The 19,005-nt window shown below is 44.7% G+C and overlaps 2 protein-coding genes across 9 annotated transcripts in view; both read right to left on the bottom strand.

The window, feature by feature from the left end:
- mtnr1aa (melatonin receptor 1A a) overlaps positions 1-6,209 on the bottom strand; it is a 36,009-nt gene extending 29,800 nt beyond the window's left edge. The window contains exon 1 of the mRNA XM_030395968.1: positions 5,527-6,209. Within this exon, the coding sequence (XP_030251828.1) occupies positions 5,527-5,710 (184 nt within the window). The 5' untranslated portion in view covers positions 5,711-6,209. The remainder of the gene's footprint in view (positions 1-5,526) is intronic.
- A 10,590-nt stretch (positions 6,210-16,799) lies between these two features.
- fat1a (FAT atypical cadherin 1a) overlaps positions 16,800-19,005 on the bottom strand; it is a 76,636-nt gene continuing 74,430 nt past the window's right edge. For 3 of the 8 annotated variants that reach the window (XM_030430872.1, XM_030430890.1, XM_030430897.1), the window contains one exon: positions 16,800-18,417. In XM_030430872.1, coding sequence (XP_030286732.1) covers positions 17,753-18,417 — 665 coding nt within the window. In that variant the 3' untranslated portion in view covers positions 16,800-17,752. The remainder of the gene's footprint in view (positions 18,418-19,005) is intronic. The other 5 variants (XM_030430882.1, XM_030430909.1, XR_003985593.1 and 2 more) reach the window with 4 other exon arrangements.

Below are 19,005 nucleotides of genomic sequence, written 5' to 3'. Positions count from 1 at the left end.
TGGATGGTATCATATCCGAAACCAATACTTCAGTCGTGATGAAAGGCACAAAATATGCGACTGCTCAGAGACCGTTTATTTTATCAGGAGCATAATCTGATAATGTCTCGGCTGAAAACATACAGTAGATAAAGTACAGCACCTCTTATGTCAACTTCAGCACACAGGCGTACTTTCTAACCTTTGGCCTTTTCCGTTATTGAGGGCCCCTGTCAAAACTTAAGCTCTGAGGCCCACTTGAACTCCTGCAAAACACGGCAAGAACTTTATGGAAAAGCTGTGTCTGCTTCACAAAGGAGGAACTTTGAAGAGCCCCTCCCTGTGTGTTTTGATAAAGATAGCCCGCTCTAAAAGTTAAGTCTTGAATAGTTTTCCCACAAAAATCTAAAAATATATCAATGTCTTTTGTCAGAGTTACGTTTATTCCTTCTCTCTCATTGAAAAATCAAGAGAGAATCTGAGTATTCACATATTTTTCATTGAAAAAACTGACTGAAGGTCTCAAGTTTTGACTTAGAATTAGATTTAAAGTTAGATTTGAAGTAATCCTTGGGATTTTTAGTCAACGTAGTTAGTTTTAATTGTAGGGTTAGGGTTAGGGTTAGGGTTAACCCTAACCCTAACCTTTACCGACCAGGCAAGCGATTCACAGGAAGTGATGCATTTCCATAATGGTTACTGTTTCTAATCTTGTTTTATTGACATTCAGCCCTCTCTCTGCAATTGTCAGCGCGTCAGAGCTGTAATATAAGTTAGTAATGTAAACATCCCGACTGCCGCCACTTTGGATTAAAGTCTTCAACTGACACCGAATCAACCAGGACTGAAATCTCAAGGATTACAGCTTAAGCCAGGATTTCCGTTAGCAAAGAATTGGTCCCGGTCCATGTGTCCTGGAAGATTTATATGTCCCGGATAAGTGGGAGAATTTCCGGTCAAATATCATCTGTGTTTATTGAACCTGAAAACAATTCATGGAGACCACTGATGTTGTGCATCGGTGAGACTCAACAATCTCTCTCCAGAATTGCTTACTCCACCTTGTGCACATGTCAAATTGTGCTTAAAAGGACATTTTTAAACATTATGACCAGCGAGATTTCAGTCTGTCAGACTCAAACAGATCTTCCCGATAAAAAAGTTAAAGACTCAAGCGCAGAGAAAATGTTCCTCCGACGCAAGAATGTAAAAACAGCCTTCGTTGGGGTTCAACTCTGCACCTACATTACTTCACACAATGGAGCTCAAACATCCAAGTGTAGTAACAATACGCAAAACACGTGTGAAGCGGAGTTGGACACAACTACAGCAAAGGCTTTGATCAGGATGCGGCAGGTACCCTGTAATGGCAAATTAATGAAGCTCTCCGGAAACAGCTGAACTTCTTTGACACCGATGGAATGCGCTCAACACTCCCGTCCCTCCAACGCTGTGGGTGAAACTGTAGCGGTGTGAGCCAAAGAGGGGCACAGCAGGGTTCACAAACGAGGCGGCCATGTCATCAGAGGTGGGGACACATGATACAGCCAGCCGATATCGATACCGCTGTCGGAGGATGCATTATGCAGCCACGCAGGACAGTCCCTGCCACCTTTCCGAAGACACGGGTCCTCTCCGTGCAGCTGCATTCTTCATCTAGACTTTAACAATCAGAGGGGGTTTTTATTGAACACACAGCTTCAGACAGAATAGGCGGTAAACACAGGCACTCAGCGTGCTGTGAGGCAGATGGCTCCTGAGCACAGCGTGAATCAAAACACTTGCAGCTTCAGAGAATGGATTCACATGACCAGGTACATCAGACGGAAGTGACACATTATGAGCAAAGAGGCCACAAGTCCCATTCACTTCCTAAGCTCTGTTCTGGCGTAACCCTCCTTTAACCTCAGTAACTCCCTGTACCCCGCTTTAATCACGCTCGTGCACTGTTGATACTAATGTGTGCGGTGCCGATAAACCCTAGTCTAAAGGATTACAGTTTCTCACAAAACAAGTCTTTTCAAACAGCTTTCCCCCTCATGATGAAAATAAAACAGGATGCTTCCAAATCAACATCTACTGTACGACATCTACAGAAGACGATTTGTTGTCTTTTCACAGTCGTGGCTTTTTAGCGCCGCGCTGCTGAGCCAATTTCCTTTCAGAATCTCCAAACAAAGCCAATGGATATTTAGGAAACCTAAAACGTTCATCTTTTAATTGGAGACACAGGCAAATGCCACTTAATTCTGCATTAATGCCTCAAAAATATTCATTACGCGGAGAGCAATAATACTGTAACAGATACTTGAGGTGTAATGAAAGATCGGAAAATAACCCTCTGTCGGCTCGTGGCCAAGTCACGCAAGGCTGGAAAAGGATAAACTCTGCGTGTCACAGTCAAAAGCAGACAGCCGCGCTCTGATTGTGGCACTCTTTGGTTTTATTTTGCAGCAGCAGAAGTCCAGCGCGTCACTCCTGACTGTGAGCGGTGCGGTGGGTGAGTCGCTGTTTAAACCTCCTGCGCTGCTGAATGTCGAGTTTTTCTGCAGCACAAAATAAAACAAAAACAAAAAAAACAACAACAACAGAGGTGGTGTGAAACACGGAGACCTTCAACAGGCCACTGATGTTCTCAGTCACTAACTCAAGCTGACAACACACCAGTGGAAAAGAGCATGATGCCACTGTTGCCGGCCAACAAGGACTGCTCAGACTTTCCATCTGCCACCGTGCTTAAAAATTCAAAACGCAAACCCCTTTTTGTCACAGCATGTCAAATCAGCATATTGTCTCTTTTGACACACGAGATATAAATGGGTCTGGTTTACGCATAGCGGAGAAGCTGCGAGCGTCGCATGGAAAGAAGAAATAGACACAATCAGGATGGGATTGTGTGAGCGTGCATTCACGCAAGGGGCTACCAGGTTTGCTGTTTTCTTCTTTTGTCATTAAAAAACAGCGTCATGAACCCATTTCACGATAGATCCCATGAGCTAATGTCCTGCAATAACAGCTTGAGAGGAAATAGTCAGTTGTGACACTTATTTTTCCTGGCACCCTTTTGTTTTTTGCTGCAACATGATTTGAAAAATTCCTTATCTGCAACAGAACAGGTACATTTAAGATGATTTATTGGCATTGAGCTGAGCTCACAGCACCGACTCTGTATCTAGCCACGCAGCTCAAACCGCTCACCATGTGTTGCTGGCTTCATGCTAACTCACTCACTGGCCATTTCGTGCACTGGCGGAGGGTTTGGCCATGCAGAGACAGCAGTGCTGCTGCTGCTGCCTGCAATATGTGGCCACAGTGCCTGCCAGGTTCTCCACTGAGTATATTACATTGCTTATTATTCAATTCATCCCCCTGTTGATGGACTGCTGCGAAATCTCCAACAGCGTTAAGTCTATGCCAAGAAATTTCTTGCCAACCTGTTTTGTTTTTTTGGTGGAGGAGATTCAATCGATGCGACGACAGGAACTCGAATGCTTTGATGACAGAGAGAGCGGCAGTCAAAAAAAACAAGCCACTACTGAAAGTTCAGGCTGATCCAAGACAAATTTGTAGTTTCAAACAATCAACTGCGGCACCAGACTCCCACAGATAAGGGCCTGTAAAGCAAACGCTGACAGCCGACCCCTCACCAAAAACATTCCAACGCTGATTAAAAGCATGAATGGAAAAGTTTTCGCATCAATCAATATGTCTGACAATTTGCATACAAATTCGCCAGCGGCTCTTTGACGAGAAGATTGTAATGGCCTTAAGTTAGGCATGCACGTCTTCAGAAGTTGAATGGAAAGTAGCAAATGCGCTTGAAAGGCATGAACTTGAGCGTCCACGTCATCCGTCTGCGCGGGACTCGTTGTCATCCGCGGACAGTTTCACAAAAACCCAATTAAGCTGGGGGATTTTTCATCAGCTCCTTTTGATCCTCGAACGTCGGACTTTTCCTCAGGGTGCTCGGGAAAAAATTGAATTGTCCAACGATCTGAATAAATAAATGGTATTTCCAGCCGGTAATGTCGAACCGTATGCAACGTTCAAGGCGGATGATATAAGTTAACTACATGCCTGATTAAATCCCTGCTGCTTGACCTCCTTACATGTGATTATCCATAATTAAGGGAACAACTTCAAAAGAAGCACTTTCCTAAATTTATCTCTCCCCCCCTTCCTTGTCTCGCTCTTTGTGTTTTTGCACGATTTCTCGACGCGCTCGACAGAAATCCCGCAGAAATCTCACAGACAAACTCTTCAGGCTGCAGATGTTTTTACGAAGCTACTGCAGAGTTGCACGTGTGATCATCGTGAAAAGCCAGGAGAGCTTGGGAGGAAATCTCAGCGAGAGTCAATCATATCCTTGCGCAGCCTAGATAACGCTTAATATTCCTCGCAGGGGCTCTCGGGCTCTCTACCCACATGATGGAAATCCATTCTGACCCTAACATTTCTGCGCTGAGTGAAATGGTAATGTCAGGAGTGTATTTAGCAAATCACCCTACTCCAGCCTCCAAATGATGACAGCCATGATACGCATAGCTGCCAGTTAAAGTGTGTGTGTTGTACCTCAACACGACAGGAGCCTCTTGGGGATTTATTTTTTATTTTTTTCCCCTTCCTCTGTCCTCTCTTGACTATTAAATTATGAGCGTTTTACCACCTTCGCCGAAGCAAGACAAACACTGATGTGTCACTGTTGTCCAAACTCTGGACGATTTTTTTTTTCCTTTTTTTTTTTAATCCGCGAGTCCATATCATAATTAAATTCACGTTGAAGTGGTTGTGTAGGTTCAAACACACACACACACACAAAGCACACACACGCAGACATACACGTGCGCGAGTGTCATCATCGACCTGGTAATACATAAAAAATGAAAAAAAAAAAAAAAAAAATCTGTCATTATCGTTATTAAATCAAATCTCCCGGCTGGATACGCATCGACAGTGGAGGGAGCCTGGGCAGCATTAGTGTGAGCGGCGGTGGGATGAGCGCCGGTGTTTCCCCGTGGCTTCAGACGGTGTCAATAATTGCGATAGTGTTTTCTCTCTCGGTGTAGGTCAGCGAAACGGAAAAAGTCTGGCTGTAGCGAGCGGAACTGTCCGTTTTTAGCGCGAATTTATAAGTATTATTAAGTGTTTTGGGGAGTGATTTTAAAGGAATGCACCACGGGAAAATAAATGTTAAAAAAAAAAAAAAAGGACTAGCATGACATGACATGAGGAGCAAAGGACAGCTTCGTTGCGGCTCGGATTTCTGAGAACCAACTCGGACAACTGGTTAAAAATGACGAAAAAAAATTAATGTTTCCATCAAAAACAGCCTCGAAATAAAACATTTAATTAAAAAAAAGCCATTGTGTTAATTCATGAACGAACTGTGTCAAAGTCCGCGAGACTGTTGCCACTTTTTTTTTTTTTTTTTTTTTTTTAAACCTCACAAGAGTTTTTGTTTTTGTTTTTAAACGTCGCTTGAATTTCAGCCACGCGCCCTCCCCAGCCTCTCCAAGCACGCACGCACGCACGCCTCTCTGAGCTCACCTGCGTTCCTGAGCTTCTTGTTCCGATACACGGAGATGATGACCAGGAGGTTCCCCAGGATGTCGACGACAATGGTGAAGATGAGGAAGCAGCCCAAAGTTGTGGTCACCCACGGCGGGCGGTTCAGGACGCTGTCGCTGGGGTCTGGCGAGGAGCTGTTCAGGTGAGACCCATTTATAACCATTGTATACAGCCGCTGAACTTTCCCCGACGCAGCCCAAATTCAACGCCGCTTCCAGCTGCCTCCCCACCTCAGAGCCCGGGTTTCGGAGACGCCGGTGGTGGGATACTACCACAGCCACCCGCTGCTTTCATCTTCATCCTCTTCCAGGCGCGCTTCTCCTCCTCCTCCTCCTCCTCCTCCTCTCCGTTCTTCTCCTTCGTCTTCTTCTGGACTTCCCCCAGCTGCTTTGTATCAGCTCTGGTAGTCGTCCCCGCTCTCTGCTCGCCTCTGTGTCACTTCTGCGCCCGTGTGCCATTCACTTTGTCGGTACGCATGTGTGACATGAAGCCGCAACTTCAGACCTTCCCAGCATGTGATCAAAACAGTCCGGGAGAGGAGCGGCTTCCTCGGCGTCAGGGGGAGAAACACTGACGCCTGGTGGCTGAGAGGCGGAACTGCAGCCGTGACGGGGGCTCGGAGACGCTTTCCTCGCTGCTGCTGCCTCCTTCTTCCTCATTTACCAGACGCGCGTTCATTCATGGCTTTGCGGTCGCTCGCTTTGCTTTATTTCAGCAGCCCATTCATTATTATTATGACGGATCATTCATGTTTTCCTTTTTATACAGGAAGTTGTCTTTTTCGAGCACGGGCGCGCTGCTGATTGGAGGACATTGCAGCGTTTCAATGATCTAGATCTAAATTTCACATTTGCAATTGAGTCCACACATTTCCGTTTTAATATTCAGCATTTTTTGTTGTCCCCCCGTCATTATTTAACAAAGAATTCATTATAGCTGTATAATTAAGGGGTCAGTGAAACCACTCGCCTTCCCACTGTGCAGACGTATTATCACAGAGAATTAAAACAGTTGTGCCCGAGCATCCCTGAGAATGGCTGGGATTTCTATACAAAGAATGGTGATTATGCTATTGTTAGTTAATGATGCTCACAATAAATGGGTCACCCATCCACCCATCCACCCCCACACATACACACACACACATACACACATATACTTCTGCAGCCTATTGAGCTTTCTGATGAAATGACAGGTTGTCATAATAAAAAAGGTGAAAACTCTCATCTGACGGTTTATTTTTAATCTGTACATTACCTATAAGCGTCCTTTCCGAATGTCACGTTTGAGAGCGACTACAGACAGAACGGTGGCCACATTTCTATCTGTTTATCTGTCTCACCCATGTTACAGAACCCCCCTCGCCCGCCACCACTCCTGCCTGACCCGTTACTGCTCTAAATTCACTTGCATATTTGTGGATTTTGAGGAAAAACGCGATGCAAGTTTTGTTCCAGTTTGTTTGTGACTTATCGACAGACCACTAACAGCCAAACACACAAAGTTATAGATTAAAACTGACAGATCTCTGTAGGCCATTTAACAATAATCATTACATTTCACCGGCCCCGTGACGAACAAGACTGTCGATTTGTGAGTGCCAGATCAGTTAATCACCAACTCTGTTTTTGAGACAAGATCATAAAAGTCTTCCTCTACTTCTTCTTCTTCTTCTTCTTACGTTAATAAAGATGCTCACCTACAGAATATGTGTATGCGTTGTCCGCCTCCTTGGCCTCGTTAAAATACCCACCAAGACGTCTGCAGCTGTCGGTGCTTAAACCTTTGAGAGCCAAAAACATAGCCACGACCTATTTGGCTTTACCAACCGAAATCTATAAATACATGTTCTTAAATTTAACACAAGTGTTTGAATCTTGCTACCGTCACAAAGTTGACTCTTCTATGTAGTTAGGCGTGCAACTTCGGAGTAAAAACACGTAGTTTGAACACGCTGAACTCTCGTTTTCCTTTCCAAAGTTATCGAGTTCTCTCTTTTGTTTGTGCGTGTTTGCCTGATTAGCAAGTGTCGTATAATACAGTGATCAAGCACTTATCTGTGTTTCTGTCCGACACAGTAACATCACCAAATTACTCGCCACAATAGTCCTGAGCTGCCTCTTGAACTCTTCCTTTATCCACCCTCCTATCGCCTTATGTCATCTAATTTAAGGTACAAACAGCGCATTATTATGACTAATTTGCTGACTGCATTCATGCGATCATTATCCGTCTCTCCACGTTACATTGTAGGTCAGCCTGTTCCTCTGTGAGCAGACATTGATCAGCGCACGCAGTCGTCTGTGGCGCTCTTAAAAACACATTACAGTGTTTCTCCGCTGTTTATCAACATAAAGTGCTCGGACTCATTTTGAATAATTACAGCAGTTAGTGAGACGGCGCGGCAGAACATATTGTGAGGGAACAGCGGACGAGGGAGGCGAATCTTCAGACGTTATTTCCTTTTTTCGTCGGATGATAAAAGAAGCTTGAGGAGCATCAGTAGAACGAGCGGAACATTTTGAGCTACTTCATTAGAGCTGGATAAACGTAGACATTGCCTGTGACTCAACATCTTTGTCGCACTGTAAATAACAGAAAATGATGGTATTAAGAAAAAAAGAAGGTTTACATTATAGTATCTTTTGTGTTCGACAGCTGGGAAATGAATAACTCCTGTTTCATCCATTGCAAGTTAGATTCATGCATGTATTTTATCTTCTCTATTAAGTTGTAAAGAATCTATAATGAAACTGCAGTTGTTGTTGTTTTTGGGTTTTTTTTTGATAATAACTTTTTTGGACATATTTTTAAAAACAGCTTCCGAGCTGCTCGGGGCCGTCTGCTCTCATGGCAGCGGTTGACTGATATCTTAAGGCCTGTAGGCTCGGCGATGATTCCCATCAGGCACTTTTGATTCATGTTATTTCGACACTTGCTGAGTCATGACAGCTCACAAAATACGTGGTGCACTACTAACTGGAGCACATCGCAGCCCCGTGGCCCTGCAAACTTTGATACGAGATGTGTTTTTACAACAAGCCCACATTGCATTTATCACGGTTTACAACATTTTGGGGGGGGGAGTCATCGTGATGTCGAGTTTGTCAGAGTTAAGCCAGCTTGCTAATGTTAGCACTGTGTTAGTGTTAGTGCCCCAGACACAACTTGATCCGTTGAGAACTGGTCCCAAATTGTCCAATCCATCAGCATTGTATCCCTCTGATAGCGATGACATCAGACTCATACGTCTGCCCTAAAATGCTCAAAACTTGCAATATAAAGGAGTCCTGATGGAGTGGAAGAAACGGTCCAAAGTGTGGCTTTGAACACCAACAGAATAAATGTTGGCAGTGTACAAACCATGGATGTGTTTTAACTCTACATTTCTTTACGTTGCAACTTTACGTTTCAAAGGTGTGACAATGCTGTGCTTACAGTCTGGTTAAGGTGAGGAAAAGATCATGTTGTCCCACGTTATTGTTTAAAACACCCGATTTTGTTGCCACAAACATGACTGGTGTGATGACTGTCTTGGCAGCGTTTTGCCTGTTGTTCCACCACCGTTCCCTTGTGCTATTTGTAGAACTGTCAGTGTGGTGTGTAGGATTTGACACATACAAAGCTGTCAAATGCTCTGACAGCGCTAGTTGGTAATATCTGTAAAACAACATTTTGTATGCAAGACGACAAACAAATCGTGACGCAAAATCGGCTCAAATTCCAGGAATGATTTTATGCTTGACTAAGAAAACCGCACGAATCCTGTATGAATATCCGTTTTAGATGACGACAAGCCTTTGCTACAGCGAGCTCAACATAAGTTTATCAGAAATCAATGAAGAATTGGACCGATAAAAAGGATCGATAACGGCGCAGTCATCCATACAATCTTAACAATTCCCATCCTTAGACACACGTGCTGTAATCACCATATAACAGGAGCGACACGTTAACAGCGGTTGATTGTGTATCCTGTTGAGGTCACGTTATGAACGGAGAGTCTCCGCCTCTGAACAGGAGGAGTAATTACAGCCCAGTGTGATTTACAGCAGCCACAAACAAGAACGTAGTGGGAGAAGTAAACAGTGAATATGGGCTAGTATATAACTGAAGCTAGAAACAAAAATAGACTATAATTAATGAACACAACCGGCAATGAACGCTAAGGCTGCATTCACCTCAGCGTCTACATCCACGTGGCCACCATCTCCAGCTCCGCCTGCTCTCCCTCAGATATCAGCCAAACATTTCCATCCCATTATCCATCTAGTTGGAGCGGAGCGGCGGGGGTCTGCCCCGGACACGTCGCCTGTCAATCACGGAGCTGACACACAGGGACAGACAACCGTTCACGCTCACATTCACACCTACAAGCAATCTTTAGAGTTGCCAAGTGACCTAACCTGCGTGTGTTTCGGACGGAGGAAAACCCACACAGGGAGCCTCTCGCCGCGAGGTGACAGCGCTAACAGCTGCGTCGCCGCTCTAGAGATTCATAACATCGTTTTATGAGTAAAAAGTAAATAGTTTGCAAACAACATCAGATGCCTTTTTATTTTCTGGGTGATCTCTGAGAAATTCCACCCCTGAACTGTAGCTTATGAGCGCTCCTTCTCTCACGGAGTGCGTCTGCCTAATGAGCTGCAGCCTTTGTGAAATCAACTGCTGAACACACCGAGCGTGGCCGTGAAGGAAACGGTTGCGTGCATTTTCCATTTTTCCTAATTATCTGTCTGTCAGCGTTTGAGCTCTTCCCACATTGCTTCCCGCCACAAAATGGCCGGACTGTCGAAACTCCTGGCAACCGGCGGTCCCGTGACCTCCAACCTCGAGCACTCGTACGCCTCTCTGACTCTTAATCACGACGGCGACGCGGAGAGTCAAAAGAGTCAACGTCGGGAGAGCTCAAACCACAGATGGTGCGAAGCAACCAGCTGGTTCGCTGCTCGTGTCTCTCTGTCGGAATTGAAGTGATATCATGAACTATAGTCAGTTCTCCGCCCACACAGATATTACATCAATCAAATTACAGCGCCGACCCCGTCAGCCGGCGCCACAAATGTCACGTCTGCTGGGGAAGATGCAAGGATGCTATCCCAGCGAAGCAATGAGGAAACTTGCAATCCTTCCTTTAAGTTTTCATTTGAATAAATGATTAAATCACACAAACGACTGACAGTAATGATTTCATGTACGTCAAACTACTTCTCCTCGTGAGAGAGTAGCTCAGAGTTCCCGTATCCCTCGTCGGAGCCCATGATTCACTGTTTTCCCTGCCGTGCCTTTATAAGCATCCAGAGCAATGAGACTTTTTATCTAATGGATAATTGAAGTCTGTTTTATAAATCAGTAATTTCCACGGCAGAGGAGCAAGCATAGGAACATGTAGCTCAGCCCCAAGACAAGATACGAACAGGCTTCTGAGAGGGCGGGAGACGTATCTGCGGGGGGATACTGTGTTTTGTTTTGACTCGCATGCTTTTAGGAGAGCATCCCGCCGCTACAAGGGTTCGCATTCGCTAAAACGGTCTTAAAGAGCAAACAGGATAAGGCTGTGGAAAAAAAGATGCAACCCGAGAAAACGCCTGCTTTGCGCCACGTCGTTGTTGTTTTTTTTCCTTCTTCGGTGTGCAGAGGAACTCGGAAGAGATGAGACGCGCTCACTTTTTTTTGTTGGCGTTTTGTGCCAATTAAGCATCCTCAGGATTCGAAGTGAGCCGGACTGAGATGTGCGTTGTCTTCTTGAAAATACCTCCTGAGAGGCTCCTTCACTTCATGAGCTAGGTAAAACAGAGAGGATTGAAGGGAGACGGGAGACGGAGGGGAGATGCACAGTCGTGTGTTTTCATCACGCCAATCAGAGATACAGGTTCCAGGGAGCCGTTATGAGTTTTGTGGTTGGGGGGGCGGAAGAGGAGGAGGAGGACGAATAAGGGGAAGGGTGAGAGCGGGAAAATGAGAGTGGGAGAGAAGTGCTGCGTGTGGGGGAGGGAAAGGGCAGATTCACACGTGATGAGGACAGGAGGGTGCCGAGAGGACCCCCGCCCCACACACACACACACACACACACACAGACACACACACACACACACACGCATACATTCCTGCCTCTCATTTGAGGGGAGCTGTCAGCAAAATGAAGGAGAGGAGACAGAAGTAATGTAATGAGCGCGGTCTCGACACAGCCCCGGCATGTCTCTGCTGCTTCACTGGTCATCACTACATCCCACAGAGAAACACAGAGTGTTTGCTTTTATCTGCTGTTGCCCCCCCCCCCCCCCCCCCCCACCACCACCACCACCACCACCACCACACACACACACACACACACACACCATCTTCTCTTCCTCCTCCTCCTCCTCCTCCTCCTCCTCTTCCTCTTGGCCCATTGCCATGACAACAGCGGCGGAGCTCCACCCAGGAAAAAGAGATGTGTATGGTGGTAGAAAAAGAGGATTATTGGGGTCAGTGGTCTCTGCGTGTGTGCGTCTGTCTGTCTCACGCACACACACACACACGTTTTCTCACGCACAACGGTACAGTCGAACAGACGAACAGCGCCAGACAATCCCTTTTTTTTTCTCCCTTTTTTTTTTCTTGTTTATTTATTCTGTGGCGTCTCGGCCCCCTTGAGAAACTGTATTCTGTCGAGGGGACTTTTTTTTTTTATTTGTTTCTCATGTTGTGACTAGTTTAGCTTCTTTTTCATGTTTGTAAAACATCTTTCATTTTTAATTTGGATAAAGTTTGGGGATTTTGCAGGAGACATGTCAAACAATAAACGATGAAAACTGAAGCAGCAGAAGCTCAGATGTTCGTATTTTTAGTGGATAAAGCTCCCAAAATACTTCGTCCTGGATCTCCCGGTATTGCTTTTGTTAGATCTCTCGAACTCTCCACCTCCAGTTTGTCACACAGGGTTTCCTATTAAAGATTTGTGTTGCTAACAATTTTCATTGGTACGCAGCCAACACACAGCTGTGTGTGACCATAGTCTGCAGGGTATTTTTAGAAATCAGAAATAAAAGATCACAGATTAGACCTTGGGTTGTGATGATTAAATGAATAAATATGTTTTTTTGGACCATCAATTTCCAAAAAGCTAAATAGTCTGGGACATTTTAAAGCTCTTCCAAGTGCTTTTGAATGGTTCACCTGCCATAAGATGTAGAGGAATTCATCTATAGCATAATGATTCACTTTTAATTGGAAAATGAATGTTGATATAAAAGTAAAACGGATGAAAAAGGAGTTTCTGGAGCTAACACTGGGTGGAAGCATATGGTCATCTGGAGCTCTGTAGACATGTTCGCAGCAGTCCAGCTGATGATTTATTGATTAATGCGATGCTGCTCTCTCCGAGTCACTGAACAGAGTCAGTTCATGGAGAAATGTTGGCAACTAGAGTTGAGAACTAGGAGTTAAAGAAATGCAGAAGGTGAGTTAGTAAACTGACGACATTGGTCTCCGAGCCGACGACCCCTCGTGACATCATGATTGCATCTCAGCCTTACTCAGGGTTTCCTCGTGATGAACTGATCTTCATTCAAAAGAAATGTTGAAGTGCTCCTTTAATAAAATCCTTGTACCTTTTGTTCTTTCTGCGAAATGCTGCTCCATCCTCCTCCTACTCGTGGCCCTCAGAGGGGTTCTCGGTGTAACTCTACCGAGTGACTGTGCAGACGGTCAACACTGCGTCCGCCGACGTGTTTAAACAGCGCGATAGCCTCTAAGTTAATCACATCCCTCCGCCTCCCTCTCAGGCACTTCTGATCGACTTGACTTGATATTTGAGGTGTATGATATTTGCATATTGTACGCGGGAACCTCGATCCACTTGCATTTGTTAACGGCCCTGCGCACACACGCTGTGCAAACAGCGAATCATCGCCGGAGTCGCGATTGATGAAAAACTAATCCCGCTGTCAGAAATTCTGGATTACGCTGATAGCTATCACTTTCTGCAGGAGCAATTCTGATGAAGTGCGTGAATGGCATACATAGAAGGTGCGTGACCCTTTTTGTCATCCTACATGAGGCTTTTTACAGGCAGAGGAGAGCGTACAGGCAGTAGAATGAGCAGTGTTGGGGCAATAATGACGAGTTTACATCGCATAAAGACTGTGTGGGGTTTTTTTAATCCATGAATGTGCTTATTTGTTTTCCATCGTTCAGCCAGAAGGATCCCTGAGGCTGCTTGTGTTTCTCCAGCTTTGTCCTCCTTCGGCTGGTTCTTGTAGTTGTGTGCCGCCATCTTGTGGCTGTCACACAGTATTACAGAGCAGCCTCCCGAGCAGACGCCAGTGTAAAACGCAACCCTCGAAGCAGAACACCTCCCCTTCCCCCACGCAAATGCACTCATGATTCCATAATATGAATAATGCATTAATAGGTATAAGAAATCTTAATTTATTTAATGGAAAAAAACACCTGGTGCCATTTCCCGGAGTTAATTGGATCCACCAAGCATGAGATTAAGCAGCACATGAGTGCCTCGTTTTCCAGAGTTTGGATTATACGTTTCTCCTCATTCTGCCGAGATCGAGGAGCTGTTTCATTCCACACGAGACACCCGAGCGCTGTTTGTGAAAGGGGAGTTAAATCTGCGAGTAATTGTCCGTTTCTGAAGAAGGAGCCTCTTTTGAGGGTGGAAAAAGGCAGAGGAGCACATTGTCTTTATTCTACAGACATACTGTGAGTGAAGTGATGCTCTTGCCCTGGAACGCAGCACAGTTACAAAAAAAAGGACCTGAAGGAAGAATCCAGGCAGGAAAATGGTGGAATAAGGGAAAAACCAAAAAATGACAAACTATTTGACAACTAAACTGAGATCAAACGAAATAAAGTGCAGAGGACTCAGGTGAAACACTAGAACAAACACAGACAAACTGACAGCACATGGACTAAATACACGGGAGGCTAATTAGAGACCGGTGAAACTAATCAGGACAATCACAGGGGAGGGCAAACGAGACAGGAAGTAACACAACACGACACACAAGGATGAAACCTATCAAAATAAAACAGGGAAAAATAAAACAGAATCACGAGATCACGACACCCACTTGTCTTAATTTCACTAATGAGGCTTAATTTCCCTAATGAGGCATGTTTTTTTTTAAAGGAGCTGATGACTCTTGTTTTTGGTCTAAGAAATCATTTGCTGAAGCTTCATGGATCAGTTAGGACCTCACAAAGATAACTTTAGAATCTGTTAGCTGTCAGATCCAAATGTATTCTGAAGAGAGAGAGGTGAGGAGTTATTCCAGTCTCACTGATGATATGCAGCTGGATCCAGGAAAGCCCTCGGATTAATTTCTAACAGATTGGAGACAGCGGAAGCTCTGCTGTCACTGGCTCTGTCCAAATGTAACACCCCCTCCCTGCTGGCACCCATGAAGCTAATTCAACAGGGGTTGTGTGTCGGACTAAGTCTTGTCGTGGACCAGTTGCTTCTGGAGTATCCATTGTTTTCTTGCCGAGGGAGACAATATTTGACAAAATGTTGAATTATTCCTTTAAATGAATAACTGCAGGCTCGACAGATTACTAGAAACTGAGTAAACAGTTGCTGTCAGTTGTTTAGGAGAGTGCTGACTTGCTGTAAAAGCTCCATAAATGTTTTGTGGACTATGAAACTTCACCTGACTTTCCGTCAGCGCGGGGACGAGTAAACAATGTCTCGATCTTCGTTTTTGGGTGAACTTATCCTTTAATGACTTTACAGGAATTAAGGTCCTCAGGTCTGCAATGATTGGACAAACTCTGCTGCCGTGTGGTTCATCATCATCATCATCATCATCATGCGGTCATCCTGATGCTGACGTGATCTGATTCATTAGAGACTGTGGAGCGCGACGTCTTACCGTCAGTCGTCAGGCGAGGAGTGATTCTGCTGTTGTGACTGAAGGTCAAGAGGTCACCGTCAGTCCACCACAGAGCCCAGCAGGAAGAGCAGTCGGTCCTGTGTGGAGCTGTGCGCCGGGCCAAAACACACACAGGGCGACTGTTCTGGTGGGCCGTGGCCTGGAGGTGTCGGGGTCATGTTAGTTTATCGGCCCTGTGCGAGACAACCGGGGTTTATTGATACAAGCAGCTGCAGGGAGTCAGAGGAGGGAGGTGACACCAAGCTGTCAGACTGAGGAGAGGCGAGATGTGATGGAGAGGTCAACACAGTTTTCCCCCCCGAATGTTCTGAAGCTTTGTTAAAATCAATTTCCACTGAGGCTTGATAGTTACAGTGAAATGTTATAAACCAAGACTTGGCATTTTATTGTTGCAGGATGGACATTTCTTGTATCATATCATGTTCCTAACTTTAACGGGTGGAGAGGACGGTGGTGCAGTTACAGACGAGAAGGCTGCCGAGCCAGCTTAGGACTGCTTTTGAAACCACTGGATATTTTTGTCGATCAACCACTGTGTTTCAACATTTTACGACCGTGACACCAAGGGATGTTTTTAAGGAACATTTCCAGCTGTGTTTCTGCCAGCAAGACCAGGTGTTTTTAACGAGACCTCAGATCATCTCCAGCTGTGTTTGAAGCGACCAAAACAGACAAAGGAATCAGGTTTCTCTCACCGTAACCACTGCTGTCTCAAGATACAACTAAAAGCTGAACCTGAAGTTAAACCAGGAAAAAGTTTCTTCTTCTTTGCTTTGTCAATTTATCACTTGTCATACGTGACTGTAGGGATGCAACTGAAGGTTAATTTCATTATTGATTGGTCCGCCAAATAATTTGCTCTTATCTTCAGTTATGTGCTTTCTCATTAAAGCGTCAGATATTTTGATTGGATATCTATAAGATGTTGATTTATATAAACAGAGTAACATGCCTGCTTCTTGAGTTGAAAAATGTGAATATATCAACCAACGCTTCAAAACCCCAAAGTCTTGTTCACTTTGAGACGAAAGAAAACAAGCAAAATTTTGAATTTTGAATCTAAAACAGTGAATGTTTGCCATTTTTGCAGATTGGTTTGCTGTTTGACTAATCACACCAGCTCCACTTGATCTCTATATGAGATAAATGAAGAAATACATTTGGAAACAATGCAGCATTAAGACCACTAAAGTAAAAGTGACTTCTTTAATATATCCATTAATATTTCAGCCTTCCAGACATTTCTCATCGTCTTTCTGCACAAACAATAATTACAGTAACCACATAACTCCTCACAACAACAACCACTTGTTCCTATTCATAAGTCTTGTGAGGAAATAACTGCACACGGACAGCGGGGGATATTTTTTAGGAATAATTTATTGCCAGTAGGAAAGCGTGAGCTTGTGGCAGTATTCAATAAAAACCTTAACAAGACCATAGCATTGCTCACACACACATAGACACCTGAAAAAGTCACGTGTCCATGGATAACTCTGCACTATAAATATATTGGGTCCCATTTTCTTGGTGGAAAAATAAAGAGGTTTCAAAGTCAAAATTTACAAACAAACAAATAAAAAAAAACAACACGAGAATATGCAGTCGTTCATTGAAGACCCTTTTTGAAATGAGCAGGAGACGATAAACTTTTTACGAGTACACTGTGTTCAGAAAAGCCACGCACTTTTCTTCTCTTTTTTTCATGTTTCTTTTTTCGTGAATGTAAGCACAGTAAGGCTGATAATGTCACACCATTTAACTCTTTTTTTTGTTGAAAATAAAAGCATAGAATATCTACAAAACCTAGTAAACTTTGAAATCAAAACTGTACATTTAAATTTACATTGAAAATGAGGACTTGTATAAAAACATTTTGCTTGGTTTTATTTATAGAAACAAAGATGTTGTGGTGAAATATTCTTTATTTTTTTTTTCATGATGCGCTTCCTGTTGTACGTTAATATGCTGTTCCTTCAGACGATCCACTTCTTGTGTATGATGACAGCGACTTAAAGCAATGGCACCGCCGACTCAAAGGGGCGGGAGTTGGACTGAGCAGATGTTACCATGCTACAGAGTCTCGGCTATAGCTTCAGGAGATCTTCTCAGCCGATTGGCCTTCACAACCAGTCTCAACAACCCCGCTGTTTTGACTCAATTCATCATGTGTGTCGATGTGTGTGTGTGTGTGTGTGTGTGTGTGTGTGTGTGTTTTCTGTGTACACATACTGTGCGTGTTTAGTGTGGTCGATGTGTGACGGGCTAACATTAGGTGTAGCTGTGGGTTCAGGCACTTTTGTTTGGATCCAGTGTCAGACTTCAGTGTGCTGTTGGGAGTCCAGCCCCGGTATGACCAGACGCTCGAAGTGGCCCTCATCACCGCTCTCGTAGTCGCTTATCATCACCTCGGACTCCTCGCAGCACGCCGACATGTCCGAGCAAGAGGCTGTGGACGTGTACAGAGACATGGACATGTTGTCCAGTGCTGAGGAGTCAAAGTCCCGACTACAACCTAAAGGGTAGCCCCCTCGGTAGCCACCGGTGCCCAGGGTAGAAGCCGGGGTGGTCGTGGCTGAGGTGGAAGCAGCACCCTGCCCCTCGGTGTCACCTGCGTCGCTTGAGTAGGAGTGCTGTGGCAGGTACTGGTTAAGGCTGTAGAGCTGGGGCAGGGCCGGGCGCTGGCGGACCCCAGGAGAGCCTGGACCAGCTGCAGCCGGGTCCAGATCTTTGCCTGGGTGCCGCAGTGTGTCGTACTCTGGCAAAGGTGGCGGCGGCAGGTCGTCGTTTGCATGGAAATCCTCCGGCGGCGGAGGGAAGTCGCTTTCAATGTCGAAGCCGCCGGGATAATAGTCGGTGTCGATGGCACTAGGGTCACTGTACAGAGGGGCGGGCGACTCAACAACCTCATACTGTGGAAACTCCTGGATTCCAGGAAGTTGAACACTTGGCATCCAATCAGATGTGTCCCAGTGATATCCTGTTTGAGCGAGAAAAGTACAAACACAATCATTAGTGTGCTGCTCAGGACATAACATTCAGTGCAATGATTAACAATCACCATCATGTTAATATTAAAAGGCCACACCATGCAACAGGAACACAATACAACGTTACACCAACACAATGAGTTGTTCATTAATAAACACTGAAATTCACACCACTGAGTGAGGTCGACTTCTTAACACACTGCAGACACATTCACAGACTTCAAAACACAAGGACATGAAACAAACTACACCTATTTCTGTCTCCTTGAGTCTTTATTCAGGTGTCTTGCTATGTGCCAACAAATTGTGAAAACAAAAAATGTTTTTTGTATCTTTTACAGCAAAATCTCCCTTTTCTCTCTTGTTTTAAGAATCATCTAAAACTTCACACAAATAAGATCTGAGGCAAAAAGTTAACTCTCTATCGGAACAGAGAGCAACAGTAGCTAACAGTAATTTAGCTCCACAGAGCTGCTTTAAGCGATCCAATTAAATCTTTACATTCTGATGTAATACCCTCTAGTAATAAAACTTCGCCTATATATTCACCTGTATCATTTGTAAATGTGTCAAATGAG

This window comes from Sparus aurata, chromosome 1 (genome assembly GCF_900880675.1).
Source record: "Sparus aurata chromosome 1, fSpaAur1.1, whole genome shotgun sequence".
Lineage (NCBI taxonomy): Eukaryota > Metazoa > Chordata > Actinopteri > Spariformes > Sparidae > Sparus > Sparus aurata.
The sequence above is the reverse complement of the archived record's forward strand: the minus strand, read 5'-3'. Positions and strand labels throughout refer to the sequence as shown.